The sequence below is a fragment of the Toxotes jaculatrix genome, chromosome 5 (genome assembly GCF_017976425.1).
Source record: "Toxotes jaculatrix isolate fToxJac2 chromosome 5, fToxJac2.pri, whole genome shotgun sequence".
Taxonomy (NCBI): domain Eukaryota; kingdom Metazoa; phylum Chordata; class Actinopteri; family Toxotidae; genus Toxotes; species Toxotes jaculatrix.
Window position 1 is genome coordinate 18,689,534 of NC_054398.1, and position 12,357 is coordinate 18,701,890.

Sequence of the window (12,357 nt, forward strand, 5' to 3'; positions counted from 1 at the left end):
GGCTGGTGTCTTCAGTGTAGTGGTGGGTTAATCTAGAGCAGAGAGGCTGCGCACAACGCTCTGACAGGGGGAAAAAAGTTGGAGAATCCTGTGGAAAAGGAGATTCTGATGGAAAACCCATGAAAAAAGCAACAGTAGAGAAGAAGAAAAACAAATCTGAGTGCTGCTGAAGACACGAGGAGAGACTGAGAGGTACAGGGTTGGAAAAAGAGGGAGAGGGAGATCGAAAGAGGGGAGGGGGACTAAGTGGGAGAGCGGCAGAGAGAGAAGCAGAGGCAGGGGAGGAGAGGGAGGTGAAGAGAGCGGAAGAGGGAGGGAGAAAGGAGGTGTGATAGTGGGTGGGAGAGGAGGAGACAGTCTGGTGGATGGGCAAAAAGACAAAGGAAAGAGAGGAAAGTGAAAGGGATCTGTCAGAGGGCTGGTTAGGGTTGAAGAAACTAACAGATGCATAGAGATAAGACAGCCAAGGTCTCAGGAGAGGGATACAAGAGTGCAATGTGGAGTAACACAGTGGTTTAGTGAGAGGTAAAGAGAAGGAGAGAAGAGAGGGGGAGGAAGAGATTAAGGAAAAAGGCAGAGTGATAGACTGGCAGAGAGAGAAGAGGGAGGAGAGAAGAGCTGGATGAGAGAGAGGAGGGAGGCCGTCTCCTAGAGCGCATACAGCACGCGTGGAACTGGTGTTAGAGCGAAAGAGAGACAGAGAGAGGGAGGGAGGGTGGGAGGAGAGAGGGAAACAGAGGGAGGGGGTGAGGTATTTAAACGCCGGAGCAGGACAGCACAGGCGAAGCTCTGAACTCCCCGAGAGTGAAGGTAGGACAGGGAGAGGAAGCAGAAGAACAGAGCTCTACAGTTTTCCTCACAGCCAAGCCCACACACTTACACACATAAATCTCACACATACAAACACACACAGACACGCACACTCTCACGCACGCACTTTTGGACTTTCGACTCATCTGTGGACCCCAAGAGCTGTCCTCTGGAACTCTACCTGTGCCTTCCTCGCTCCCACTCATCACTCTCCTCACCTCTACACCCACCTCCACTCCCTAGCCCCGCGCTTGGTGAGGGCAGATGGCCATGTTGCGGGCCTCTCTCGGGGGTGCCTTAGGCTGTGCCCTGCTGGCCCTAGTCTTGGGGAGCAGCAGCATGGATTTCGGGGCGCCCCCCGCAAGCTTCTACCCCCGTTTCAACCCCTTCTTCTTCCTGTGCACCCACCATGGGGAACTGGAGGGAGCTGGGGTGGCGGAAGGTGGGGAAGAGGTGCTACTCACCCTCCAAATAACGGGCAGCCCCACTGCCTACACCCCTGGACAGGAGTACCAAGGTGAGCACACCCCCCCACGCTGTCCACTTTTTTTTGACTGCATGCTGAAGAGAACGGGCTGTATTTTTTTTTAGCGATTTGTTAATCAGTAACGAATAACATGAAGAAAAGTGTTTTGAATGGATCTGATTCTAAATGTCACTGGCTGTGAAAATACAACTTGTTTTATTTTAAAATAGCTTTCCTTTTGTTAAAGAAATGCACTTTAAAATTCGATATGTTTTTCTTTATGAATACATATTGCAATTTTTTCCTAAATTTGTCATTACGCATGAGATACATTACATTAAAGATATTATCAACTTCATGATCCAGAATCATGCTCGCTCGTGCTATCGAATACATCTTTGTGCAGGTGTTGTGCTTCACACATGATGCGCTGCTGTGGTGTGGTGCATATGGGAGTGTGCAGTTTGTGTGGGGTGGCTGTTGTTGGAAACCAGCATTTATGTAACTGTAATAAGTAGTGATGCTGAGTGGGACTCCTGTTCAGTGCTGTGAGCAGCTTTGGTGTTTCACTGAGCTGTGATCCTGATGCTCCATGTGTAGGTGGCTTCTCCACAGGACTAACAGCGAGATCCCTGCAACTGAATGAGAGCGAGTGTGCGAAAACTGCGAGTGAGAGTGGACAGAGATCCACTGACTTATAGAAATAAAGATTAAGAAATCAGTAAACCATGCTTAGAGAATAAGAGGAGACAGAGATTAATGTCGCCTTTCCCACACTGATGTGCTGGCACCTGGTCCTGGAAAAAAAGATCCCCTTTGACCTCGCAAACTGTGTCACCATTGCTCAGTCACTCACTCTCGCCACTCACTTAACACTGGGGACAGTGACCCACACAGGCCACCACAGACTGACTAAGGTCACATTCCCATGCAGCTATCCTGTTTTCTAAGAGTACACATTTTATGGATATTACTGATTATATCTAGCTTCCTGAACACACACACATTTTGTGTACATATCTTTTCTTAACGCTGTCTTTGTTGTATTCCACCTAATTTGAAATGGCAAACAGTGGATTTATTACACTGTCCAACTGCATTCCATTATCATGGCAAATAAACCTCTTGATTTCAAAGAGGATATGTTTAGCAGTGTAACTGTATATCGAAAGAAAAGGGATATGAGAGGGCCAGGAACACAGAGCAGGAAAGGAGAAGAGTCTGGAAGAAGCAGTATTATCCTCTGTCTGAAAACAACAGCATGGATCAACCCTTCAGTCAAGCACCTTTTAACTGGGGCCGGGTTTGTAGGGAGAGCGGGTGGGGAGAGATTTGAATAACTAGCTGGTGGATGGGAGGGATGGAGCGAGAGGTTTAAATAATTAGCATTAGAAATGTGGTGGACTGGGAGGAGGGAGAGATTTAAATAGGGCCACGGCTGGGATCGGATGGAGTAGGGGGAGAATTAAATGACGATGAGAGGATTGAGCTGATAAGATACCAGCAGCGGGGCTTGCACAAAAAAAATGACATGATTTCAAGCTGCTCACTTTTTTTTTTTCCTCCGTCCCATGTTTTGGCATATGATGGCAGCTCATTGTTAAATTTCTGGGGTTTTGACTGAGTTTGCTTGAGGATGGAAGGATAAATGGAAAGTGAGCAAGTGAAACGTGGCTTGCTGTGCGCTCAGTTGTGCAGTCAGGAGTAATCCTGGTTTCTGCCTCTTTTCCACCCCTCTCTCATCCTTTCAGACCTTAATGGTTACATCCATCCTTATATGTTCTTACCATGGCCACTGCCTGGCTCACTATGGCAGGAATTGGGTGGTTTGAGGGCGACATACGCAGACTTGCATTGAGGGCGGACATGTATTTGCCTGCTCTGTTGACAACAAAATGAGAGAAAAGGATAGAAGGGGAAAAAAGTAAATCACACCTTCTGGTGATGTGAAGAAAAGGGCGAGGGAAGTACTCTTGTGACATTTTTTTTGTTCATTCCTGCAAATGAAATTTGGATTTCAGCGTGCCCTTCTTTTATTTGGTTTGGTCTCAGTTGTTTTTTTTTTTTTTCCTCATTGCTTTTTATGTGCTCTCTGGGCTTTAGTTTTAGATTACATTTGGTTTAATCTACTAAAAGCAACGTGTGATCTAACCACTGAAAGAGCTGCATGTGGAAATGGTGGGCGGAAGGCATTAGAGATGACCGTGTAGTTGAAGGGCTGTAGAAAAGAAATCCGAAGAAAGAGCGCAAAGTAGAGAGGTTGTTAGCGGAGGGGGGGAAAGTTTGAAAAATAAAAGTGACAGATGACCCCTTATAAAAGAGACAGGATGTGAGTGTCTCAAAGAACCACCTCAGCTTTCAGTGCTGAGCAAGAGGAAGATTCTGTGTGGCCAGTTTGTCAAACAGTAATTGGGTTTCTGACCTGACCTCACTGCCTCTCGCTTCTCTGTTGCTTTTGACTGATAAGACCGTGTGTGGGCAGCATACTCCGTGCGTGTGTTGTAGACAAGATTGCTGTGTTTAGCTATCAGAATGAAATGACCAAGAGAGGTTGCGTTACTCTCTGTGTGAAATGTTTAAGAGGGTGGGTGTATTGGCAGGGTCATAGTGGACAAAATGAAAACAGAAACACTGTAGAGACACTGCTGAACTGCTGGGAAAGAGAAGGAGGAGAAATGAAAAGATTTGTGGAGTTTTGTGTGCTTGCATTCAGACTCTAGGGTCAATCCTTGTACCAGACAAATGGAAACCAAGTGTCACTCTCACACACTCACATACTGCCCACATACAGCCTTATCTTTCAGAGGAGAGAGAGAAGCAAAAAGAAGTAAGGTCACTCTGGGATTTGTGCCTGTCCTCTAAATAATCAAACGGCCCTTTTGAACCACTTTTGCTACACTCAGGAAGAAGTTCTTTATTTCAGTTATGTCTAAGCATTTTTTTTTTCCATTTTGTATCTGACCTCTTTTAACTCTGCTCTGGGAATGCAAGATGTTCTCCATACAGCAACCACATGTTTATAGGAAGCAACATCAGAATACAAAACCCAGAGCCCTGTTTTTAAACACAATTAATCACAAAGTCTTGTTTTTCATGGCTGTTGTTTCTTGTCCCCTTGCTTTGGAAACTTTGCACGTTCATTTTCACAGATGAACAGCAGTGTACAAGAAATGATGGTGACACAGCAGTGGAAGAACAGGAAGAGGCAAAATTCCTCCAAACAGACTGTTTTAGTATCAGAGAACATGGCCTTTCCAGTAAAGCACATTGGATTCAAATCATGAGTAGAGGGGACATCATTCTGCTGCGTTGTGCAGTCAGATTAAAAAGCACAATGGAAAAGATCGGTGAAGAAATGGAACTGCAGTGCAGTGTCCTGTGCAAGTCAGTGGAGAATAGCTGGAAAAATGGAGGTGCATGAACAGAAAAGGGGCAAGTGAGATTGATTTAGTGTTGTTATATGTCAAGGAATTCGTACCATTTTTTTCTGCTGATTTCATCCTACTTTGTAATGATGCTTGTGCACTTTAGATGAAAGCTACGGTTGTGTTTATAATGGCAGTGGTTTCAAGCACAGCGCATGTTTGGCTAGAACACATTCTTTTGTCTGGTGTCAATTAGTCAGTTATTTTCAAAAGCTTGAGTTTGTGCTTGTATTGATGTATGCGTATTTGCACTTGCGTATGCAGAGCTATTGATGCCAGTGTAGGGCACTGAATGAGCCACTCATACAAGTCCCTGCTGAGGTACGCAGGTTCAGGTTGGTAGCATAGCTCTCCTTCTCACCATATTCATTGTTTCTACACACTATTGAAAACCAAACAATATTCAGTACGCTTCAGCAGTGTGTCTCTTCCGTACTGCCACAATAGAAAACAGAGGTGAAACAGAGGTGTGAGGGAAAGTGACAGAGGGTAAAACAAAAGAGCCGCTCAGAGAACTAGTTGACAGTACAGGCTGAAATAGCCACTGCTAATCTGTCAATGGTCTCTACCGCAGTCCCTGTTCCATGGACCTTTTCATGTGCAAATGATTGAAGAGGCCTGAGAAACAATCAACATTTCAAGGAGATTTGGACTTTGCCACTAAATGACATTCTTAATGGGAACTTGGAGATAAATTCATCCCCACAAAATGCCATCAGCTCTTCCCATGATAACCTATCAGATTAGACATTGTGAATTACTTCAGCTGCTCTCCTGCCAACCACCAGAAACAACCCAATGTGCCTTGCAATGGGAAAAAGGCCATTATCTATCTGCAAAGTTGATTACTTGTCGTGGTTGGGGGAGTTTTTATGGGAGTGTGCTGTTGACTGATGCCTGTAGAACAAGAAGTCAGCCATGTTGAAGTGAAGGTCACAGACACAAGGGCCCAGTAAGGCTGTGGAAAAGCAGATATTATCTTACCATACGCCAGGCTGTATCAGTAAAGCCACCGCAAGACGTCACAGAAACACAGGGCCCATCTTTACAAAAGGTGCTCACAGGCGTCTTTGTCTTTAGATTGAATGCCAAAATGTCACTGTGACTTAAGTAGCCCGTTGGATGTCATCATCACCTTCTGCAGCACTTAACCTCTGAGGGGAACGTCAGGGGTCTGCTGTCTGACCTCTGACCACTTCTTGTCAGTGCTGCATTTCTTGGAGCTCTGTTCCTGTGGAGTGATTAGATCCGGCCGGTGTCCGTACTCATTCTGTCCAACAGTCGAGTGCTGCCTACGTCTCTGTTCAGCTTAACTGTAGTGTTTTACAATCATCTATTTAAAAGACCAGGAAAACTCTTAAGTATTTCTTACGGTGCAGCAAGCATTGGTCAGTGAACCATCAAAACACTGGCCTAGTTTTCATGCAGACATCCAGTTTAGGGGATCGGGGACACTGAAAACGAGGTAAAAGTGAGGAAAGAGTACAGGGTATAGGGGCTAATGGTTTAATAGGGCTCTCTTGTGAGCAAAGGAAAAGCAACATGCGGATAGCACTAGCACTTTCAAGTGGTCCAAACTCATGCATTCATTAGCTCCCCAGCTCTTCAGCCTCTCTGCCTCCTGCTGCTTTGTCTGAATAGGTCACTTCACTGAGTAGTGGGAAGTGTGTCAAGTGTATTACTGATTGTATGGACTTGCTGGGTGTGTTTGGATGTTCTGTCTTTGTGGACATTGAATGATGAACCATTTAAAGAGCATTGTATTTGCTGAGATATGCCAGTTTCCTTTCATATAAGGGAGCAGATGGGCGAGAAATGAGAATGGATATTCATTGGGAATCTTCCCTTTGTCACACATGCACGCTTGGCCATGCAGCACAGCACTCAGCTCTTAGTGGGTGATCCATCATGACATCGAGACAGGTCAGACGTTCTGCTGGCTAAACACAAACGTCCTGATCGGGGGGCTATTACATTTCTCTCTGTCGATGTTACAACAGGATATGACATGGTAACATGAACGGGAGGTTGGTATTTTCCTCCTGTCAGGTGCTAAATGGCTGGGTCAAGTTGTTTTCACAGGAACATGATCCAGCTATTAAAACATACTGTACAAACCTATGACAATACAATGATGCCGCAACAGACTGGCAGACTTATTTGCTGTGTCTCTACCTTTGTATTTTCTCTCAAAGAATCAGTGAGCTACAAAAGCCGTGATAGTTGAGATGGGCCAGATGCCACCAATATGCTACATTTATGGAAAATTGATTTACTGCATCAGAGCACGGCGAATCGCCTCAGATAACAGTGACATTGTTAGCCTTTGCCAGGCTGGTGCCAGAATGATGGCAGCATGGTGCCAGGTGTGGTAGAAAGAGCTAAAAATGAAGGCAGTGAGTGGATCCATGCCAGGCAGAAGTGTGTGTCTGTGCCAGTCTTATCTGGGCAAGCGGCAAGAAGCTCTTACATTTTTTATTTTCAATTTCCTCAACGGGTTCATTTTCCAGCCAAAACAAGAAAGCTCTTAACAAGCAAATGTGAGTTGTGTTTTCAGTAACTTTCATGAGTGGGCAGACGAGGGGGCGTAAGTATTTTCAGGATGTTGGAGTGTGTGCGTGCCTGTTGGGGTTTGCCTGATTTGGAGTGCCTGTCTGTTGATAATGCAAGCTCGGATGTGCAGATGCTAGACTCCCGCTGTCCCAGTATGTACTTGCTTGCTGTGTTTCCCTTGTGTCCTTTTTCAGGTGTCTGGAGGTTTAAGTTTTAGACAGCACAAGCACTAACAGATTCCACTCCCAGCGCAACTTTAGCAACATGTAAATCATTCAAAACATCGTGACATTATGGGTTTTTCCATGCCTGAAGCATAAAGCATTTGGTTGTGTTCTTGTTGGTTACTTGCTCTCATTTCTGTTGTTACTGAAGATTAAGTATGATGAGGGAAGCTGTATTTCAGTCATTGTAAATACATCAGTCTCTATGGTAAACCATGGTGGGAAACAAAACACTAGCTCACAGAGCCCACAAAAAATACTCTAGACCCTGAGGGTGAGGATGAATCTCAACCACACTGTATTTGCTGCCTAAGTTTTCTAATTGAAAACACAAGGGACACACCCTTCCACAGTCTATTTAAATATTTTTTTATTGGAACATTACAGTTTCCCCATTCTCCTCTGGGGGCAAACTGTAATGTGCTTCTTTGATATCTGCTTTCAACTTACAAACAGGTTGTAAACATAATTTCAGAGTTTTTTTTTTTTTTTTTTTTTTTGACTTCTCAGGAAACTCAAACACCAGGTCTGCATATGACATGAAGAGCTTGGCGTGTCTATGCAAACTCATGCTAATGCGCCCATCCCAATCTACCTCATAACAATGGCCCAGTGTTCATTGTCCTTAAGGAGTACCAAGTGGCTCTAAGCCGGATTTTGAAAAGTGATGGATCCTTTTTAAATCTTTCTTCCCTCCTCCCTATCCTTCGTGCTGGACGTGTTGTTCTCATGGGGTGGTTTCCCAGCCGTTGTTGATTGGCGTGTCAGCTTTGCCGATGGCCTCTTCCTTTTAGAGAATGGAGCTCCTGTTGGAGGATTGTGTACCTCCTCCTCCTTCTTCTCCTCCTCTTGCTCTGGATCCTCCTCCTGGCGGCTTCATTGAGAGAGCTGTAATCCCTGCTTGGGGGCCAGTGTGTCGTCTGTGCTGATAGCATTCACAGGGCCTTGTAGCGCTCCAATGGACCCACTACAGAGGAGGCGGCATGGTGCAACTGGCTGGGTGCTGGGCACACGGCGCGTGGCACAGGCGGATTAGCCCCAGCCCTACCCCCCATTCAGCACCAGCCTCTTTCAAACAACCAGACCCACTCTGCCCAGAGAGACGCAGCAGGCTGGCAGAGGCAGATTACACGTCCACAAGCTCACACATATTCCTGTCGAAAGTGACAGCATGGTTGAGGGGGTTGGTGTTTACAGGGCCCCTGAAAATACTTCATCCCCCTAATGCTCTGTTGTGAAATCCCACATATCAAACCTTATACCTCTAGCCCCCACAGGTCCATGTGTCATCAGTGCGCTCTGACTCAGGATTAGAACATCCACAGAGATTCTCCTAGTAGACGACTGAAAAGATTAGGTACGTTGATCTTGCTTTTTGGGTTTATCAGCAAGATTTCTGTAAGCTTATCTTTACCATTTACATGTCATCAATCGTAATTGTCCCTTTGAAATGGGACATCAATGAATTACTGACATATTAGATAAACCAAGGAGTCCCCAGCGGACGAGTGTGTCCTGAGGCTCAGTGGATTAGGTGTTTGATTGTATCTCGCCTTTTAGAGAGTCTGTGACTGAAATTCAGAACGCTAGAGGTCTAGACTGAAGAATAAGTGAAACTTCACCTTCTGCCCTCACTGTACTATTTAGAGACAGTGCTTCCTGTTGCAGGGACCAAGAACATGAAACGAGACCAGATCTTAATCACACCTCAGCATTTACAACAACCCCCACAGGAGATGGCAGTCATGTGTATTTATTTCATACTTGCATACTACTCAACCTTTTATTTAGTGGCATCTATGCGAGACGTAGGTGTTTTGGAGTCACAGTGGGAACAGACATGATGCAGAAATACCAAAAAGAAATTAAGAAACCCTAAACCTAGCATACTTTAATCAAAGTGCATGGGAATATCTTTCCAGCTGCAAGTGACTGTATGTTTCGGGCTGTGAGTGAGGCTGGGCCAAAGTTTAATGAAGTGGACTCCATTACCACAAATTCACTCCTGCAAACTGCAGAGATTGTAAATGCAGCACTTTTTTGCTGCATGTACCAAACACCAATAACATCACAATGTCTTTGTCAGTGACTCAACACATTTGTTTATGTGCACACGTTTCTGTGTCATGACAGCAGAGGAAACAGACTGATAGAGTCATTGAGTGATTCCTGCTATCAAGTGAAAGCAGAGGTCTGAGGTAGAGGTTAAGACAGAAAAGAGGTGAGATGAGAGCGGGGAGATGGAGGGAGCGTGACAGCGTTAATTACAGCAATGAGTGCATTCTTACCAAGCTGAGCCGGTGTGATTAAGACTAGATGTCAAGGGAAATGCTCCCCATTGATCCACTGCCAGTAGAGACCATCTAGTCTTTCATTACTGCAACCAGCTTGTTAATTAGAAATCAATCTTTCCCCTCTGCTCTATGCAGCTCCGTCCACACCACTGTGCTACTCTCTCTCCACCCAAACATTCATATCCAAAAGCTATGGAGGCATGTCAGACTTTGACTAATGTCAGTACTTTTTCACTTAGTTGGCCATAATCTGTAATTTTCATGCCAAGAAAGAGCAGGGAGCGGAGAGCAAAATAGTGAGGCACAATATCCTGCCTTCCTCTCCAGCTCCCAGGACGTCTTTGAGTCCTTTAAAGAATTTGCCAAACTCTCGGATGGCTTTAAAATTGAGAACTGAATTCAAATTTACTAGCTGAATAACAGTAACAGTGTTGACTTTGAACTACATCTGTGTACAGTTTTATATTTTTAGGATCAAATCTTTATCTTTTAAAACCCAAAATACATCAGCTGATTTGTTTGAGATTCCTAATGAACAATTTGGATAAATCAGTCTATTGACACATTATTTTGATTATGTGATGTACTGCTCTGCTGACTGAAAGAAGCGTCATCTGTTAAAAAGCAACACAAAACTTTTATGTTCCATATTATACCAGATATTTTTTGTAGTGTTGGGTTTCTGTCACCTAACTATATGGGGAAGAACAAGTGCTGTAATGATGAAAATATTGTGTAAGGGAGAATGAAAGGGGAGAGTGTGTGTGAAAGAGATGCTGAAAAGGACTGGCAGAGCGGAGATGTAAAGTGAACCTCTGTGTAAAGTGACAGTTCCATTATTCATATTAGAGCTATTATATCTGTGAATGTGGGATTTTGGTTGGGACTGCTATCAGCCTGGAATGCTGGAGACAGCTTGAGCCTGCGTGTGTGTGCACATATGCATGCGCACACAGTAGTACGTGGTAACAGGCAGAACAGATGTCTGGTTTTGTCCAGATGTTTCAGGACAGTAAGCATTCGAAACTAGGTACAGATGGGATTATGTTACAGGTGCAGGTAGCTGGACTCATTAGCGGATTAATTTTGTGCATCATCTTAAAAACATATTTTTGTATTTACAGATGCCACTTTCTTTTACTGTTCATGAAGTTAAAACTGTTCAAAAGTCCAGGTTGATACTCTGATAAAAACTGCAGTTTGATGTGTCAGCCCATGAGGATGGCTAAGAGGAGGGAAGGTGCACCTGGTGCAAACTTACTTACTTATGCTCTTTCATCTTATAAGCCTTAGTGAATGTGGAATATGCAATGTTGGAAATACAGGGAAAGCAATTCAGCAAAAACAAACAAAAAAAACTGTTTTTTGAAAATATTTTTTTTAGTTCAGAATGAAAATAAAGAATTTACTTTTTTATTTATGATGAAATCACTCTTGGAAATAATTCAATGAAAGGTCCTTTAATGTGAGAAGAGGTGTATGTTGTGTGTCATCAACAACAGCCCATCTCTCAGCTAAAACAATGATGGACTAGACTCCCTCTGTAGTTTGACTCCAGCACAGGTGGGCGGGGTTTCAAGCTCTATTCTCCTGTGCTTTATACCTGCCATTTCTGCAGTGACTACAAATTCATCTGCAGTTTTGACCATTTAATTCTTGGTATACACTACTGTATATCAGGTTAATAAATGCCATCAAATAGCCAATTAGTATTATAGCAAAATGAATGAAATTTGAAATTTCAGTGGCACTCTTTTTCACAATAGTGTCATGATCAGCCCTCTTAAGAATCTTTGGGACTATTGTTTTGGCTTTTATGCTTTCAGTTTAGCATTTCCTGTTTTATTTTGTAGTTGCATCCCTTTTGACTCTGTTTTGATTTACTTCCTGTGTTTGTTTTTTGTTTTTCCCCTCCTTTGTGATTGTCTGCCCCGCCCTAACTGGGTCACCTGTTCCCAACTACCTCTTCTGTATTTAAGTTCACCTGTGTTCTGGTTAGTTTGTCTGTGGTTCCTCCTGTGTTCCTCTGGATTAACCCTCTTCACTGTTTTTTGCTGAAGTAACATCTCTTTAGTTTTCTTTGCGTTTATTGGTTCTGTGTTTTACCCTGCGTGGATGTTTTTGAATTTCTTAAGTTTTTGTTCCTGGCTGTATTAGTTTTCCTTATGTCTTACCTGTAAGCCAGTGATAGGGTAGGGTAGGACCTGCTAGCCTCCAGCCAGCCTACCAACTGGTTAGCCGCGAGCCTGCTAGTCTCCAGTCAGCCTTCCAGTTGGCTAGTGTTGAGCCTGCTAGCCTCCAGCCAGCCTCCCTGTCCACCAGTCTCGGGCCTGCTAGCATCTGTGTCCACCTATTCTTCTGGATTTGCTTCCTTGGCTGTGTTTTGCTCATAAAAACCAGTAAGTCAGTGATTTTTTTTTTTAACTTTTATTTTATTTTTAAAATATAGTCATCAGTCTGCCTTTGTGTCTGCATTTGGGTCCTCAGGTTCCTGGCTACACACCATAACAAATATTAATTGCAAAAACATAGTTAATAAGGAAGGGATTTTCCCTATATCTTTATGATACTTTTAGTGCACCTTA

General features: G+C 44.0%; 1 protein-coding gene across 1 annotated transcript in view; it reads left to right on the forward strand.

Annotated features, from left to right (window-relative positions):
- Nucleotides 1-805: 805 nt before the first annotated feature.
- Nucleotides 806-12,357, forward strand: part of reln (reelin) — a 91,832-nt gene continuing 80,280 nt past the window's right edge. The window contains exon 1 of the mRNA XM_041039103.1: nucleotides 806-1,327. Coding sequence (XP_040895037.1) covers nucleotides 1,075-1,327 — 253 coding nt within the window. The 5' untranslated portion in view covers nucleotides 806-1,074. The remainder of the gene's footprint in view (nucleotides 1,328-12,357) is intronic.